At 43.2% G+C, this 19,028-nt stretch overlaps 1 protein-coding gene across 1 annotated transcript in view; it reads right to left on the bottom strand.

Moving 5' to 3' along the window:
• Positions 1-1,084: 1,084 nt before the first annotated feature.
• The window catches only part of CHST9 (carbohydrate sulfotransferase 9), a 95,163-nt gene continuing 77,219 nt past the window's right edge, over positions 1,085-19,028 (bottom strand). The window contains exon 4 of the mRNA XM_013940599.2: positions 1,085-3,461. Within this exon, the coding sequence (XP_013796053.2) occupies positions 2,364-3,461 (1,098 nt within the window). The 3' untranslated portion in view covers positions 1,085-2,363. The remainder of the gene's footprint in view (positions 3,462-19,028) is intronic.

The raw sequence follows: 19,028 nt of genomic DNA, 5'->3' as shown, positions 1-19,028 counted from the left end.
TTTAAGGCCCTAACGCATATTCCCACTCAAGAGCAACAGCTGAAGTGCAAGGCCAAATTCAGAAAAGAACTGTGCTTGGTAAAGACACAGGGAACTTCATCCCACACAGTAACAGCCATAAAAAAACATGACGTATATGCGGAAGGTGCTGCAAGAATGGCTGAGAGCAACTACAAGGAAACCTCTCTCTAGTGCCTTTCCCAAAGGGCTGTCATCAGCAGTAGGGCAGCTGCCTTCTCCCCACAGAAGCCACATTCCCAGCTCTGCTAATGGCACTGTAGATAAACCAGGAGGGATTTGTACTGGGGAAGAAGGTGGAAGTCAGTCACAATCTTGAGGATAAAGGGGAAGATTTAGGGATGCACTATTAAACTGAGTTAATGTTTAGCAATCTCATCCCTTCCCCCAAATGCTTCTGGTGTGACCATCTGAGGGTCCAGCTAGACACGGCAATGACTCATGTGAGCAAACCTGGGCACATCCACGTGTCTGGGGCACTCTGCTACATCCTCTTCAGTGCTGAGCATCAGCTCCTGTCCTCGCCACCTGGTGAGGTTGGTTTGCAGGGCTTTTCTTTTTCCTCCTCTTTGCTCCAAGGCCCCCAGGGAACGGGCTGGCTTCTGCTACAGGTGTGGCCAGATGGCAGCCAAACACAGCACTACCTCTGCCTCTCACTGCCCAGTGTGCTCTTGACCTTCCCCCTTGGAGGAGCTCAGCCTGCCCTGGGGAGACGTGCGGAGCCTGCTATGCTACGCAGTGGTACTCTGGAGGCTGGAAGGGGCTTTTTTCCTCTTCCAAGGAGAAAACTGAGAGAGAAACAAGCAGCAAGGGTACAGTAGGAAATGGTCTCTCCATTCAGCAAAGGCCCATGATCAGTCCTGTGGAAACACCGAAGCCATGCAACTGCACGAAATGAGGGGAAAGGACAGCAACAGTTTTAATAGTGAACACTTGTTAAAAACAGGGGACAAATAATATTTTACTTGTACCAGTTTCCTGTCAGACTGTTTCCTTATTCAATAAATTGCTATGTCAAAATGCCAGAGCCAAATGCTCCAGATCATATGGTATCCAAACAAAGGGCAGGCATAGACATTTCTCCCTATCCATTTTGCAGAGACTTCTCTTCCTCCTAGGACACTCTACTCTGGTCACCCATCCTACAACATAGTGTGCCACCATGGATCACAGGAACAACTACAACATCAGTTAGACAGCACTTGAGGGAGGAAAGGGAAGAGTTGGGTGGAGGGGGAGAAGGCACCTTTTCCTTTTACAACCAGGATCGTGGGACTCTGGACACAAACTGCCTCTAGGACTCATCACCAACACCCATCCTGCCATTTAACACTGGGGCATCCACCCCCACCCCTGGGTTTTGCCGGATGCTGACAAGGCAGAAAGGACAGCAAAATGCAGCAGACTCCTCAAAGCTCTGGGGGAAAAAAGTTGTCCATGGATTTGGGAGGTGATGGGCATACATGATGCAACATTGGCAGACAGAGGGGTCACAGCAATTGCATTGAAGGTACTTCTCAGTAGAAGGTCCCATTGCCAACACCTAAGACTGTGCCCTAACACTTAAGATGAAGACTTGCTTGAATACTGGAACCACAGTGTGTATCATGTGATTGCCTCCACTGTAAATTAAAATGTTAATTTTAATGGTATGTGTCAATTCCCCGAGAGGAGGGTCATTTTTTGTGTCATCTGAAGCGCATCAGTCAAAATGGAGTTGTGGTCCATGACTTTGGATCGCAGATTTATGAAAACCTCTTCTGCACAACAGGTGGCTGCTGCATTATTTGTAGTTTTTATACATTTGTATTCAAGAGCATCCTTCAATAAAATACAGTCAGCTCTGAAAATAGCTACAGTCTAATGGTAACCATACAACCATGTCTTATAACTGAGAACACTGCAAACATTTTAGAAAATTAGCCAATGTTTTTTTTATTAATAAGCTACAGAAAGTAAAAAATACATTCAAAAATAGTTTCAAAAACGATTTCTAAAACAGAAGAATCATGCTATTCTGAATGCTTTTTTCTTAAACCATTAAAAGAACATTAGGTAAGCTAATGCAACAGCTGGCTGCGCTACTGCTTCCACAACATAATCTATAACGGTAAAAGTAGCTTTTTTCAGGCATTTTAGTGCAATTTATGCTGTTTACAGGTCTTTTTTGTGCATTTTCCTATAATTTTATGTCAATTGATGTCACTCTAGTTTATAAAATCTCCACTAAGTCAAGACAACTCCACTTAGCAGTCACTTTGTTTCCTTTCAGGGCTAACATCAAAGTAGTTGTTTTGAATCCTGAAATGATAAATATCTAATAGAAGCCCGAAGCTATTCTGGTGCTATACAACTGGCGATGTATAATTGAACATTAAGTAATCCAAGTAGTAGAAGTCATAGGTCAGCTGTCTCTCCTGCTTAGACAATTCCTTTAAGTATTGCCTCACTACTTCTGCATTTGTTCTTTCATCAGAGGAATGCCGGTCTTTGAAATTAGGAAACTTCAGCTCAGCTGGAGCACCTACCAACTGCAAAAAGTAATCGGCATCTTCTTCCAGGGTTTCAAACTTTCCTATAAAATCATAGTTGATGAGGCAGGGATAGCAGAGCTTACTGACTTGCTCCCAGTGTATGTCCATTCCTACTGGTCGATGATAATCTAACAAATACTGTATAAACTCTTTGAACTTAACTCCTGATCCTGTTTTCAATGCCTCTTCATTTGCATTTTGTCTATATTTCTTAATTATTGCCTTCCCAAATACTGGATGGTAATAGCTGTTTGGATGTTCAAACTTATCCCTGAATGCAGATACCAGTCTTTCCATTGGATCACGTACAAATATAGTCTTAGTGTAAGTGTTCAAACGTGTGTATATCCCTTTTAGGTCGTAACTGTCTAGTTTCTTTAGATGCTTACCATAGTGCACATCGTCATGGGAAATGTTGTGCGCTGATGCGGCAAGTCCATTGAGCACCATGAGAACCCTTTTCCAGTTGGAGCAGCCTGCTTTAGGCACTTCGCAGTACAGGATCTTGTGTCTATCCTCCACATAAATCCTTGACACCACGTGCACAAGGTGGGTTCGCAGCTTCTTTCTGCTGTTGTGTTTTTTACAGAAGCCATAAAGGAAGGATCTGCGTTTTTCCTGGGCACCATCGACATCCTTCCACTTGTCTCCCTTGATTAAACTCTTGTTTAAAGGGCGCATTGCAGGGGGTAAATACACCTCTCTGAACTGGTTGAGAAATGACTCGGTCATCTTCTGCTGGTCAGGCAGTTGGCTCGCCAAGGAGACAGCTACCACACCAAAAGGGTCAGCCTTCCCCTGTGAATGCCTGCCCCCCGAGGCTGCTGTCTCTTGCTTGCTGAGGCCAGCAGGAGCGCTCCTGTTCTGGGCTGCTCTCCTTGTCTCCCCAGGAGGTGGGAGCTTGAAATCCTGCAAACAGAGAATGAGAGCTTAAAATGCAGCAAGAGCACAGCTGAGCTCATCCACATCTTAACAGGGACAAGAACAGTGGTGCTTGTTTGCAGGCACGTGTGCGCGTTGGCAAGACGCATTTAGTACTACAAATTCTGTTTGAACCGCTTGATCGATACACCTAATTTAGCAACAAGCTGGGCTAATTATTGAAATACATGCTTCTGAAGCTTACCTGTTAGAGAACAGTAGGTCCTCCTACAAAAATAAATAGCTTAAGCCAAACCTTTTAAGAAATCAGAAGAGGTTCACACAGGGAGGCTGATAGTCCTGGTAGGGGTGGCCAGGTGCTTTTCTATACCTAATACATTTTTCCCCCATGACAGTGCTGGTTGACTTGTGCTGGTGTAGTCAAGCTAGCAGCTGCTGCATCTACTTTCACCGGTGTGACTTGGAGCGGGCCTTGTTAGACAGTGGCTGCAAGGCCAGTGCTCGTGGTAGGTAAACCACGCTACAGTTCCAAAATAACTAACATCAGGGGGTTTGAGCAGGATATAGTGACAGTGGAAATCCCCCTCCATAAAGGGCCACTTCCTGCCCCTCCTACAGATATATCATGGGAGTGGGATGCACCTGCCTACATGCAGTAACCTGTGATATCGATGTCTGCATCTGATCCAGCTGCTTTCACAGTTGCTGGGGCAAAATAGCAGCTTTTAGAACTTATTTCATCTGATCTATTTACACATCAACATTAATGACATCAACTACCTAAGCGTCAACCAGTGACCCTGACAAAAGTGTGAAAAGATGGGACTTTCCTCCCAAACATCTCTTCTAACATTACCAGCTTTTGTGCAGCAGAAATGGCAAAGCTTGGATCTGTGTTTTGTGGTCTCCAGGGTCTAGTAACATGCAAATTGACCAAAGATTTTCTTGCAGTTTGGGTATTGCTGTTCTCTCATCCCCAAGTGAGTTCCCTTGTGTCTGTTAAGGCTTGTAAAATCTTTCTCCTTTCAGTAGGAAAGTCTGCAGCATTAGGAGGTCTATCCAGCTGCCTATTTTTATTATGCTTCCTGAGAAGGTAGAAGCTGGTCAACAGGTTTTTAAACTTCTCAGGGCAATTAAAAGATAGCCGAAAGCCATGGTTAGATGGACAGGCATACACAGATTGCCTGATTTCATAAGTTTAATTTTTTTAAATGGGTGTAAAAAAACTTCTCTCATAAACTGATTGAACATATACTGGCAAGTTGATTTGTGAACTGGCAGTCTGTAAGTGTGGATTTGGGGGACAGGAAATTTATAGCCAATTCAAAAAAAGCTGTTAAGATTCAGAGGAATAATCTAAGAAAAGGGAACGCGTGTAACACAGATCTGAATGCCAGTTTGAAATAAGGCCTGCAGAAAAGCAAGCAGTTCCAAGAAAAGTTAGCCTACTTTGCAGTATAATACTTTCCAGTGACAAAAAGAACACTGGGGAACCAAGCTGTTCTGAACTGCCACAAACCTCTAAGTACCAGCTCTTTGTTTTCACTGAGCCACAGTTCGTAAAATGATTTTTATATTGATGAAAGCAAATAGAGGAACAGAGCCATTCAGAACTTGTACATCTGAAAGGGGGTGCACATTGATGTTTATAGAGTTGCAAAAGGCTACTTGAATTGTTTCAGTTTGGCCTGGTCTGCTTCTCTGATATTATCTAATTTTTAATTCTGTTGTCTAATATTTCATTCTTTAAAAAACTAAAATGCATGTGCCTAGAGATTTACCCCTTCTGCTCTACGATGGAAAGAATTCAGAAGCATGGTTAGTGTATAATAACAGGAGGTAGTACTAGTAGTAAAACAGGGGAGGACTGTGAGCCTAATGGGAATTCCAGTATCACAGTGAATGACACCTTATAAATGCTACCACAGAACCACAGGCTTTCAAATAAAGGGAAATGAAATATTTTGACCTTAAAAGGAAAATCTGGAATTTAAAAAGATGAAAATGTGTATGGCATACACAGAAACCAACTATACAATACAAGGCTCAACAAAGGTAGGAATAAATTTATACCATGATGATAAAGTTACTGAAGATCATAGATTTATCAGCACAGCTCTGGGGAAAATTTTATAATTCAGAAGACAGTCTCCAAATATATCTGATTGGATTGAGGTTCCCCAAAACAGAGAAAATTCAAGAGAGGACAATAGTACCTCATATCTTCCTATGGTATGTAATCTGAATTTAGCAGTCTAATACAGGAGATAGCGCAAAAACACATAAACCAGCTGAGTATCAAAGTAAATCCACTACAATGAGCCATATGCTTCAGAGGAAAGTTCAGGCTTCTGATTCAGTCTGCCATTTTGACTAGTGGAAAGTTGCCTTGGTTCCATCAGGCCAGATGAAAAAAAGGAAGACTGAAACATGTGTGGTCTAGATTTTGTCCCATTTCAAATTGCCTGCCTTGGATTCAGGACCAGCCTCAGAAGATAACCTGAGGAGACACCAAAAGAGAATGGCATTTTAGTTTTAGCAACTGTGAATACAGCTGCAGGAACCACTACTGAAGGATTTTTCATGGGATTAAAAACTTCAGAAAAGGATGGGCAGAACCATTCAGAAATCTCAGGTAACACCCTAAAGGAACGACATATGCACAGTGGAAGTCACTTGAAAGGGGTTCCCTCTAAGCAAGATGAGGCAAAAGAAGAAAGAATCTCTCAGGAAAAAAAAAAAAAAAAACAGGAGGGGAAAAAAGATCTAGGGGAAAAACAATGACATGGGAAGTTCTGAGGACAAAAAAAAATTATCTACATATGTAAAATACTATTAGTTGCTTCCCCTCTCTGCCTCCCCATCTCCTTGACATACATATCCCATAGTGAATACAACAATAATGGCTAATAAATGTTATTATAAGCTCTGCAAGGAATTGTATGCTTGCAGTAAATGCTGGCTGTAACATGCTATATCTAAGAATGGAAAAGGATGGTGATAATTTTTAAAGGCATAATGCCGGTTGCTGTGGAAGTTTTCCAACTCAAAAAAGAGATTAAACTTACCTATATACCTGCCTTAGTTAACTGGATTAGTAACTAGCAACACTGAGATGAATCAAGGAATGAATCAAGCTTTGCATCTGATGAGAGATATTTAACTGAAAAGGTTTCTTAGGAAATTAACAGAAACTGTTGAATAGGTAGTGCCGTATTTCTTAAATAGAACTACCTAAAAATCTGGTATAGTCAGCTGAAAGCCACATGCTTTGAAAGGATTTTAAAATATTAAAATATTAGGCTTACACAAAGTGAGGTGTCTACTGGTGTCTTCTTTGGCTTCCTCTTGGTCCTGGTGATTTTTCAGTGCCCATGTTATGATGCCTTAAAGAGCTGAACATCTCCATGTCACACTGACTTGTTTTCAAAGTGGAAATGGGAAAACAAGAAACCCAAAAAACTCAATGATCATTTTTTAAAAAAACATGGTCATTATACCTATGTTCCTAACAGTCCACTCCACAAGCTGCTGAGCACCATTATTTTTGAAAATGCCTGAACACGTACCAACAGTGGGCACCAAACAGATAAGCCCCTATCGGCCACTAACTCTGGATCCAGATCATCCTGTGCCTCTTCAGGGACCTACTTGGAGGAATCCCATGGGTTAGGGCCCTAGAAGGAAAGGGCGTTCAAGAGAGCTGGTTAATATTCAAACATCATTTCCTCCAGGCTCAAGAGCGGTGCATCCCTATGAGTAGGAAGTCAAGCAAAGGAGGTAGGAGACCTGCATGGATGAGCAAGGAGCTCCTGGCAAAACTCAGCCAGAAGAAGGAAGTATACAGAAAGTGGAAAGGGGGACAGGCCACTTGGGAGGAATATAGGAATGTTGTCAGAGTATGCAGGGATGCGACGAGGAAGGCTAAGGCCCGTTTGGAATTAAATCTGGCTAGAGATGTCAAGGACAGCAAGAAGGGCTTCTTCAAATACATCAGTAGCAAGAGGAAGACTAGGGAAAATGTGGGGCCTTTGCTGAATGGGGTGGGTGCCCTGGTGACGAAGGATGCAGAGAAGGCAAAGTTACTGAATACCTTCTTTGCTTCAGTCTTTACTGCTCAGGCCAGCCCTCAGGAACCCCAGACCCTGGAGGCAAGAGAGAAAGTCTGGAGAGAGGAAGACTTTCCCTTGGTGGAGGAGGAGTGGGTTAGAGATCATTTAAGCAGACTTGACACCCACAAATCCATGGGCCCTGATGGGATGCACCCACGAGTGCTGAGGGAGCTGGCGGACATTATTGCTAAGCCACTCTCCATCATCTTTGAAAGGTCATGGAGAACTGGAGAGGTGCCCGAGGACTGGAAGAAAGCCAATGTCACCCCAGTCTTCAAAAAGGGCAAGAAGGAGGACCCAGGGAACTACAGGCCAGTCAGCCTCACCTCCATCCCTGGAAAGGTGATGGAGCAGCTCATCCTGGAGGCCATCTCCACGCATGTGGAGGAAAAGAAGGTGATCAGGAGTAGTCATCATGGCTTCACCAAGGGGAAATCATGCCTAACCAATCTGATAGCCTTCTCTGATGGAATGACTGGCTGGGTAGATGAGGGGAGAGCAGTGGATGTTGTCTACCTTGACTTCAGCAAGGCTTTCGACACTGTCTCCCCTAACATCCTCATAGACAAGCTCAGGAAGCGTGGGTTAGATGAGTGGACAGTGAGGTGGATTGAGAACTGGCTGAATGGCAGAGCTCAGAGAGTTGTGATCAGCGGCGCAGAGTCTAGTTGGAGGCCTGTAGCTAGCAGTGTCCCCCAGGGGTCAGTCCTGGGTCCAGTCTTGTTCAACTTCTTCATCAATGACCTGGATGAAGGGACAGAGTGCACCCTCAGCAAGTTTGCCGATGATGATACAAAACTGGGAGGAGTGGCGGATACACCAGAGGGCTGTGCTGCCATTGAGAGAGACCTGGCCAGGCTGGAGAGGTGGGCGGAGAGGAACCTCATGAAGTTCAACAAAGGCAAGTGCAGGGTCCTGCACCTGGGGAGGAGTAACCCCATGCACCAGTACAGGTTGGGGGTTGACCTGCTGGAAAGCAGCTCTGCCGAGAAGGACCTGGGAGTGCTGGTGGACACCAAGTTAAGCATGAGGCAGCAATGTGCCCTTGTGGCCAAGAAGGCCAATGGTATCCTGGGGTGCATCAGGAAGAGTGCTGCCAGCAGGTCGAGGGAGGTGATTCTCCCCCTCTACTCAGCCCTGCGGAGGCCACATCTGGAGTCTGCGTCCAGTTCTGGGCTCCCCAGTACAAGAGGGATGTGGCACTACTGGAGCAAGTCCAGCGAAGGGCCACAAAGACGATTAGGGGACTGGAGCATCTCTCTTATGAGGAAAGGCTGAGAGAGCTGGGCCTGTTTAGCTTGGAGAAGAGAAGGCTGAGAGGAGATCTTATCAACGTGTACAAGTATCTGAAGGGAGCGTGTCGAGAGGATGGGACCAGACTCTTTTCAGTGGTGCCCAGCGACAGGACGCAAGGCAATGGGCGCAAACTGAAACACAGACACTTCCATCTGAACATGAGGAAAAACTTTTTCACTGTGAGGGTGACAGAGCACTGGCACAGGTTGCCCAGAGAGGTTGTGGAGTCTCCTTCTCTGGAGATATTCAAAACCCGCCTGGATGTGATGCTGTGCAACGTGCTCTAGGTGCCCCTGCTTGAGCAGGGGTGTTGGACTAGATGATCTCCAGAGGTCCCTTCCAACCTCAGCGATTCTGTGATTCTGTGAAAAGCTTCTACCATACTCTTTGAGACAAGTGTCCAAGTACAGAGATGGCCATTCAAAGCTTCCTAAAGAGCAAGTATGTTTGGGAACTAGTTTACTGGCATGGGAAATGAGCTCTGTGGCCACCTTGGACAGAAGCAAAGCTGTCCTTGAGACATGCTGACAACCTATGCAGCAGGTTGCGTACCTTTCATCTGAGAATTAAAATTCAATGAAGTGTTGCACCCTTGCCGGAAATTATGCAGAGTGCCATGTTCTCTGTTTGCACTTATGCATATGAAAGGAAGTTATGAAACGGCCATGGGTCTAATTTAGAAGAGTATGCACATAACCTCTGTCTCTCTTTGGCTAAACAGGAACCAGAGAAAGACTTAAAAGTTAGTTTAAATACGAAGAAAAAAGGAATTTAACAGAGTCTGTGTGGTGTTTGGCTACTGGCAGGCAGCTCAGTGAAGCTGCTGAAGCAAAAGGCATTTCTGAGGTCATTAACGGGTTCACGGATTTTTTCTACATTTTTATTACTGGAGAGTCTCTGCTCCTCCCCCATTCACAAAAGGATTTCTCCTCACTGTAGAAATAAGTAGCTATTACCTTCTTTTATGCACATCAAAGCTGTCTTTTCCCTTAGTACCTTCACAAGCCACTGAGGTGGAAGAGATTGACTACTGCCAAGAATGGTTAAGACTCATCCAATTACACTTTGTGGTAGTTTTACAATGCACTGGTGGGATCTCATCTAGACAGTTTGCAATTAGAGCATCCTGCCATGCAAAGAGATAATGATGTATTGGGAAGAATGATATTCCAGAGCTGATTTACAAAGATTTAATTGCTTGCAGTGCAGACAGCGCTGTATTTTATAAATGTTTTAGTGTTGGATCTTCATTTTTACTAACCAGAATAATAAAATTAAGTAAGCCCAATAGAAAACGTGGGGTAGAGGAAGAAAGAAAGATTCTGTTGTATCGTGCTCTTCTGTGCTATTAAATAACTACATTTTGGGTATTAGTAATGTCTGGTTTCTCAACATCTAGCTAATATATCTCCTGTCCTGTAACACAGGCTGCCTCAAATAGTCTTTATGATGCTTCTTAGGAGCAACTGCATGAATCACCTGGGAGTATACTGCACTGTGCTTTTCACTGGGGTTTCACTTTCACTGTCACTTTCACTAGTCAAGTAACTGTGGCAGGTCTGAGTGCCCCAAGGACTCTCTCAGCACTATTATATTAAATACCTAATGTGGGTGCTCTGCAAACATGGGTGTTCAAAGGCGATAAAAACTTCACTTCATTCTTTAAGACAAGAGCAGGCTGGAAATATTTTTTTCCAAATGAAACTTATGAAGGACAAATATTCATAAGGAAGGAACATTTGTGTTTTCTGGACAAAGATCAACTCTAGGCAGGGGTTCTGCAGTACACACTTGCAGAAACCTACACATGATGGGGGACACAGCCCCCTTACTGATGAAGTGACAGGCATTAGAAATACAGTATATGCTTGGAGCACCCTGTATCTAATCTTATATTCCAGTCCTTTGGTACTAGATATACTGAGACAGTACCAAAGTTCAGCATGGACTGAGATCATTAGATATGTTATTTCAGTGTATAAACATATTTCTTCAACATGGCTTCTAACGTGAGGATTATATCACAATGCTCACCTAATTTCAGGGCTCTACTTGTTTCCCTAGGATCTCCCTGTAGAAACCAAACAGAGAAAGGGGCTCTTCTGAGACAAGGTTTGTTATTCAATTCACTCTCTGACTCCTCATTGATTAGGGAGCACAGGGAGATCAACCTCCAGATTCAGGTCTTTAAACATAGGCAATATGAATACTGAAGAACTGTAAAAGAAATATCTTCTTACTTGGATTGTAGGTAGGAGGTGTGAGTCTTTGAAAAGATAATACATAATTTCAAACTAAACACCTAATTGGGCACAACTAGAAGAATTTCATAAGTAGAGGTCCATGACTGTGGCAGTTGGGGGTCAGAATTAACATGTAGTTGAAATATGAGGAAAAGCTGTCATGACTCCTACCTCCAGCATGCATCAGTGAAGCCTGGAGCTATTGCTACCTCACTTTAAGTGTAAAAACATGTAAAACAATACATACCATGTATGTGCAAGTGTTTTTGAGCTTGCCAAAAGTAGAGACTATCCTTAACCTTTCTGTGCTAGAATAGTATTTGCTAAGCATAATTTGGAACGGCCAGACTCCTTGATTGCAATGCCATCCGAGGCAACAGGGACATACGCTCATCACCTTCCCACATCAGAGAAACTGTGTAGTGTAAAGTTGGTGAGCTGAACAAGTCCCTAAAGGAGCTCTCAGGGGGAAGACAACTCAAGTGGTCACCCAATGAAGGATGGCAGTGTCAGGAAATACATGCTGATGAGGTGCCTCACCTTCCGTGCAGTGGAGAAAAACCTCTTGATTTATCACTCGTGCTTAAAACAGCTACTCCGGAGATAAGCACCACTAGCCCCTCTCCTCCCAGTGGAGTAATGAATTTTTGGCTTATCCAATTTATTCAGGAAAAATCATCACTGCTACATATCTCACAAGCCAGAGTTCACACACATATTGCTTGTGAACAGTGCAAATTCAGTAGAGGTGCTTCTTTCAGAGAGATATAATATTGCCTTGTGGTTTATACAGAATTCCATTACAGAAGAGGAAGAATAGAACTTTGAACTTTCATAGCTCTTTCTGTCTCTAAAGTTCTCAAAAGATCACAAAATAGCAGCAGGCTTATCTTTCCAACAGATTAAGATCTAGGAATATTTCTTACATGGCATGATCATTCATAAGCCTTAGAGGCAAAACTTTGCTATGATAGACACAACATTTTCCTATAACATATGTATCCCTAGAACATATGCACTTGTACCAAGCATTTCGATGATTAATAAACAAGTGGGAAAAAGAAAAAATAAAAAAGAAATGAGCATATGAGATGATCAGAGCTTCCTGCATAGAAGGAGGCAAATTTTATATTTTGTAGTTAAAAAACAGTTTGGTTAAAGGGAGGTACTTATGAACACCAAGTCAGACACAAAAGAGAATAACTAATGGTAATAATAATAATAAAAAAATACAGCAGCTAAGTTTTAATTAATGGATACAGATAACTTTAAATGCTGCTTTCTGAAATACAGCTGGCGAGTCAGTGTCTATTTCTCCTTGAATCTGTTAGCAGAAGGCTATGTGGTCTCATCAACAGGGTGACTTGGAGTTACAGCAAGGCGACAGACAAAGGGAGTGATGAGGAGGAAGAGGGCAGGAGGGGGGAGTTCTTTTTTTTTAAATGTGGTGTGGCAGTGTGTCAGGAAATGAGCTGATGTGGAAAAATCTGAAGGAGCAGCACCAACCCCGAGCTGGTTTTAGGGGTGTACAACCCAGGTCCACAGGCCATGGGGAGCGTGGAGAAGCCCAACAGGACAGGGTAAAGAGTAACGTAAGTCATTTAACAAGGGAACTGGGAGAATCTATTTTTAATCTTTGCCCAAGGCCCTCCCAGATACAGCGCAGGTGCTGCTTTGGGCTCCCCTCCTCTCCCTGCTTTCCTGCCTTTATACACAGAAAGCAGTCACCCAAGCTAATGAAGCAAGACAGTCTGCACAAGCCACCTCAAAAAGCTGATTTGTATGGTCAGCAACCTGAATGAAGGAAATTAATCTTTAATTTTACTTGCCAATTCTTGTTCAAATCCAAAATTAATTCCCTCCTGTATCTGCCCTCACAGGCAAAACCTTTGATTTCTCCAAAACATGCTCAAAAAAGATAAGGATAAGAAAGATCAAAGCACAGTCCAATAGAAAAAGTTCCAAATAAGATGCCATGGTTATTGGAAACTCACAAGGTCATGTAAGTTTGTATGACAGATTAAAGATTCACCAAGACAACTGTGACAAAGTATTGACATTAAAAATAACTGCCCCACCTTCTTATTACTAATAGTCATCATCTCTAGCTTACTGGAGATGTCTCAAGGTCAATAGTAATGATTATTTGCCTTCTGAATAGCACAACGCTGAAGGTACCTCTCTAGCTTTCTGACAACATTTTAATGGGTCTGGGTTTCTTCACTGCATAACCCACAGATTTTTAAATAAGTATAGAGCTGCTACAGCCCAGACAACTTGTGTTTAGATAGAGACTGCATCCAGTTTACACAGAGTGCTTGTCTCGAGATATGTTGCTAAAATGCTTTGTTAGTAAAAAAAGCAACTTTCCGATCATGGAACACTTACAGCCGGCCAAGTTCACCCTTGCCTCCTTCCTATGCAGCCTTGCTCATTTGCAGTACAAATAATCTACCATGTTCCAACAGTTTTTAATTCTGAGCTCTGTCCTTCTCCTTTGCATATTCTATTAATGAAACCTAAGTCAGTCACTGCAGTCAGTGACCAGAAATCTTCACTCAGTACTCACTCGGATTTCTATATGGAATAATAGGAACTCACAGTAAAGCAGCTTAAACAACGTGAAATTCAAAATGGACTCAAAGTAAGCACAAGATACTCATTTTATGAAGGAGAATATTAGAAAAAAAGATTCTCCAGTTCTGCTGACTGGTAGGTTTATTTTATTTATATAGGGAGTTTAAATCTGAAGATGACAGATTTTCAGGTAATCTCAATATATTACATACTGGTCTCATATTTGAGCTCATTAAATAATGTTAAGGTGCCTATTTTTCCATAACTTAAAGCACAGAAGCAAGTCAAATAACCTAAACAGCTCTCTCTGTTGACAAATGCAATTCTCAAAATCATCACTTCCAACTATATGATATTTCATATAAACAGTCATATTATGAAGAGGAAAATAAATAATGACTCTTGCATGTTCACAACTCAAGCCAGGCAGGCATTTCTGAGCACATGTCATATTTTAAACAATATCTGTTTTCTTTCCCAAAACGAGGGCTGACACCTGAGGCTATACACCAACATTTCTCTATCCAGAGGTAGTAAGATGGCGTCCTGGCAGCTGGTGGTTAGAGCACCCACCCCACCATAGGAGACTCTGTCTGCCTGCGCAGGTTCAACATGTATCTCCTGGGAGGGTGATCAGACTCTGGGACATTTAACTCTGGAGGTTGTAGGCTTGAATCGCCTTAGACAGAGGAAGCAAATGAACCTGGACTTCCCTACATCAGGGATGACTGCTCTAGTTACCGACTTACTTTTCAAAGACAGACCAACGCTGTTTTAAGACGAGAGCCTGGCATGTCTGTGCTTCATGCAATCTGCCAGGTGTGAGCTTTTCTGCTTATACGGGCATTTGTGGATTCCTAGGAGGGGCCTGGGTTGGATCAGTCTTGCCAACACCAGGGCTCATCCACACATGCAGAGGAACAAGCCTGCCAGGCTCAGCTGCCCATCCTGGTAGGTGACAAATGAGCAGAGGTTATCAGAGCTCTGGATCTAGGTTGAATTTTCAAATTCAACTGAAATCGAATCTTTCAGTTTCCTTCCTAATCTGCTCTCCTGAACTACAACGAAGACTTAGCTGTTTAAATAGGTGCTTAGATGTCCTTCTGAATAGCCAAATGTGGAGCATGGATGTCTGTTAAGATACCTGCATTCACAACCAGGGCAAAGAGCACATGTTGTAAGGGGAAACAATGCAATTCTAGGTGCAAAGGTCTTTGAATCGGGTACCAAATCCTTTCCAACAATTACTTTAAAGGAATTATTTCAGTTGCAAACATTGAGCTATAAACAAGCTGTTCAACAAGCTGCTCTTACAAGCAGCAAAACAAGTGATGGCCTAGTTTTGCAGGGGCTTGTATCATATTTCCCCTATCCCGTGTCTCCTTGGCCAGCACTCCCAGCTCCTGTCCTTCCCCATCTCCCAGCAGCGGGCAACACAGAGGCCATACAGCCATATTCAGATCCCCTGGCCAGCTCTTGGCCCTCTCCTGAAAAGGATACGGAGCTGTGATATGACTGACTGCCTTTTCCTCAGCGAGGACAATATTTTCTCCTCTAACCAGCTGCTGCTCTGCACATCTTCGACCTCTCCTCTTAGCTCCTCATCAGAGTAGGTTAAAATTGGCGCTGGGTTCAAATGCTAGTGAGGAAGCATTGGCAGGAAGATGGCCAGGCAATGTGCCTGAGAAAGTTTCCCTAGGGAACCAAGGGCATTTATAACCAGAAAGATGTAAAAATGAAGACAAATAAACAACTGTACTCCTTCCCCACAAAATCCACCATCCCTTTTGAGAAGAGAGGCTTGTAATATAACACTGTACTTTTGCACACATGGCAATATTTCTCACATTAGTGGCTGCCATAAGATCCATAGGGATTTTTTGCTGGTAAACAGAATCCATTTCCATCTTGTCTGCAGGTAAACATGCTTATTTTCCAGCATAAGCAGGACACCTGAATTTGACTACCTGCATACACTTTTAGACAATTTCATGTGCTTGAATTTACAAAAATAGTAATACTTGAGAATTGATCATATTCATGAATTACTGTGGGACAAGATAGGCTGTGAATTTGCAACAGGAATTATGCATTGCACACACTCTCTTCATGTTAAGTATAAAGTAACGTATCCTATTTTCACTGAAGGGAACTACCTCACATTTATCACGGGTAAGAGGAAACATCCTAGTTTATTCTGTGGCAGGTTTTTTGTATAGCTATTTCCTCAGCATGCATTAATCTATAAGTAGGGCTACAGATCTTCAGTTTGCCACACAAACACTAACTCGTTCAACCCCAATCCCTCTTTGAAGTGGAGGAAAAATTAGAGAACTGCATTGTGTTTACAAGTAGATGCACGGGCCAGAGCCACAGAGTTTGGTTTTGTAACTTTGAGCAAGGTACTTGACTTTCACACTTCATTCTTCCATGTCTGCAAAACAAGGTAGGCAGTTATTACCTGTCCTTATGTGAATACTGTTATTATTAATTTCTGTACAACACTGGTGAAAAGTCCTTGCTATTTTACAAAGCAAGAACTGACAGTCGGCAAGCTGAGAGTCAGAATCATAACTCAACTTCCTGGTTCATCTTGCCTTTTATTCCTCATACCTCATATCATTCTTCTAATACTTGTGCTCAACATCCAGACAGTCTTGCCTACACTAATCTTTGTTTTTCCACAAGAAGAATCACTCCACATAAAATCAAAGATATGTTTCTCTTAACATCCTGGTACATACTGCATATATATTCCTATTTATTCAGCCCCAGAAATTGTTTCCTTCAAAGGGATACTGAAAAAGGTTCTCAAATACAAGTGTCTGCTGTTCTTATTTGAATAATACTTCCTCCTGCATGTTTCTGAGATTCACCATCTCTGTACTACATATTATTTCATCAGCGAAGGACTACTGCGTTATCTAAACTTTAAGAGATAGAGAAAGGTATCAGGAGCAGCCTTGATCAGCTTAGAAGAAAAAAAATGTTATGTGCACAGACTAGATTTCTGTCTGGAGATGTGAACCATTTTCCTGTCCAGATTTTCCTGTCTGATCAGATACTACATAATGATAAGTGAGTCTGAAAAAAAAATGCAACTTCTGCTGCTTGCAGAAGTGTGCAGGGTGGTGTGAGCAGGAGGGACCTTGTAATCAAGAAAACATGGCTGAAAGCAGCCCACCTCAAGCATATGCACATAAATAAGGAAGTGCCTATGGGACAGCACGATGAGAAAAACTCTCGCACCTTTTCTGGGAAATCAGCATGACTAGGGGCCTCCCTGAAGTACCTGTCCACTAATGCACACAGCATGGGGAACAAACAGGAGGAAACAGAGATCTGTGTGCAGTTGCAGGGCTACGATCTCATTGGGATCACAGAGACACAGTGGGATAGCTCACATGGCTGGAGTGCTGCCATGGATGGATACAGGCCCTTTAGGAAGGACAGGCTGGGACAGCAAGGAAGGGGAGCTTTCTTAGCCAAGAGAGCAGCAGGGATACCTGGAGCTCTGCCTAGTGATGCACGATGAGCCAGTTGAGAGCTCACAGGTCAGGATTAGTGGGCAGACAAACCTGGGCAACATTGTAGTGGGTGTCTGCTACAGACCTGCTGGTCAGGAAGTGGATGAGGTCTTCTTCAGAAAACTGGAAGAAGCCTCAAGTTTGCAGGCCCTGGTCCTCATGGGAGACTTTAACCACCCTGGTACCTGCTGGAAGGGCAGCTTAGTACGGCACAAGCAACCCAGGAGGTTTCTGGAGTGCACTGATGACAACTTCCTAGCACAGGTGATTGAGGAGTTGACAAGGGTACATGTTCCGCTGGACCTCACACTTACAAACAAGGAAGAATTGGGTAAGGATGTGAAGGCTGCCCACAACCTTGGCTGCAGTGACCATGAGATGGTCCCTCCTTGCAGAATCCTGAACTCCAAGGCAAAAAGCAGGATCACAACTTCAGGCAACAGGAGAGCAGACTTTGGCCTGTTCAGGGACCTGTTTGGCAATGTTTATAAATATCTAATGGGATGGGCTAAAGCAGACAGGGTCAGACTCTTCTCAGTGGTGCCCTGTAACAGGACAAGAGGCAATGGGCACAAACTGAAACACGTGAAATTCCAGCTGAACATAAGAAAAAACTTTTTTACCATGAGAGCGATTGAACACTGGAACAGGTTGCCTAGAGAGGTTGTGGAATCTCAGTCTGTGGAGATATTCACAACCTGGCTGGACACCATCCTGAGCAATCTGCTCTAGCTGACCTTGCTTTGAGCAGGTGGGTTGGGCCAGACAATCTCCAGAAGTCCCTCTCAACCTCAACTATTCTGTGATTCTATGAAGCACAGGAAAATGAAATAATACTTCAGTTTGTTTAGTGGACTAAATACACTTGCTCTTTTGGGGACTATCAAACTCCTAATTTGGGGGGAACAAAGTAACACTGAGGAATGTGAACACAGGAGTGGGATAATGGAAGCAGGGAACGTGCCCACTTCACTACTTAAGCACAAGGTAGCAGCACTTGGAAACCAGCAAACATGGAGCTTTTCCTAGCTAGATCACATGAAAGGATGGAAGGGGACAGGGGTACTGAAATAGAACACTGCAGAGCAGAAGGAAAGGCAAGGCATCTGGACTGAACTGCAAAGTTTTTGCTCATACTGATGTAGGTTTGTTACACCACATGGATACTGAAGCATGAACAAATCATCCATGATCATTGCTCATCCCCATGTGCAGAAAGGGAAATGCTCCCTGACAGAGATGTTCAAAGACTCTAACAAATGGCTATGCCACTGCAAGAGAGCTTGCCTTGAAGAAAGAGCTCCTCAGGGACAAAACAACAGGAAAGATATTGTGGAGGACTCCCAGCAGCCAGCCTGCTGACCTGGCTTGCAATTTCACTGCAGAGGGGACAGGTTCAAGTCTGAGCTCAAACACAGATGTGATTTTAACCCCAAAACCTGGTCACGCAAAGAGCTACAGATTCAGATTACAAATATGTGTATTCTTGATAGTCCTGCAGAACTTCTAGGAGGCACTGGGCAAAACCACATGTAGGAATATACATTAAGACCACAACACAGACAAACCTGAGTGGTAAAGATGAAACATAAAGGATTGCCTTCAGACACATTTCAACAGGCAGTCTATAATGTACTTTTTAGCCAGGACTGTTACACAATTAAAGAGCAAGGTTTGTTCTTGTCTCTTTGCATTTTCCCTCACAATAGCTAATATCCTCCACAGCTAATCAGGTTGTACACAGGTACCAGGATTTACCCTGAAGTTACAAATGTAGTAAAAGCAGGTATTGAAAAGCAGAGTGCATAACATTTCTGGATGACTCTGCTCAGGCTGTGG

This window comes from Apteryx mantelli, chromosome 2 (assembly GCF_036417845.1).
Source record: "Apteryx mantelli isolate bAptMan1 chromosome 2, bAptMan1.hap1, whole genome shotgun sequence".
Lineage (NCBI taxonomy): Eukaryota > Metazoa > Chordata > Aves > Apterygiformes > Apterygidae > Apteryx > Apteryx mantelli.
Note: the sequence above shows the minus strand (reverse complement) of the source record. Positions and strands in the feature narration are given on the sequence as shown.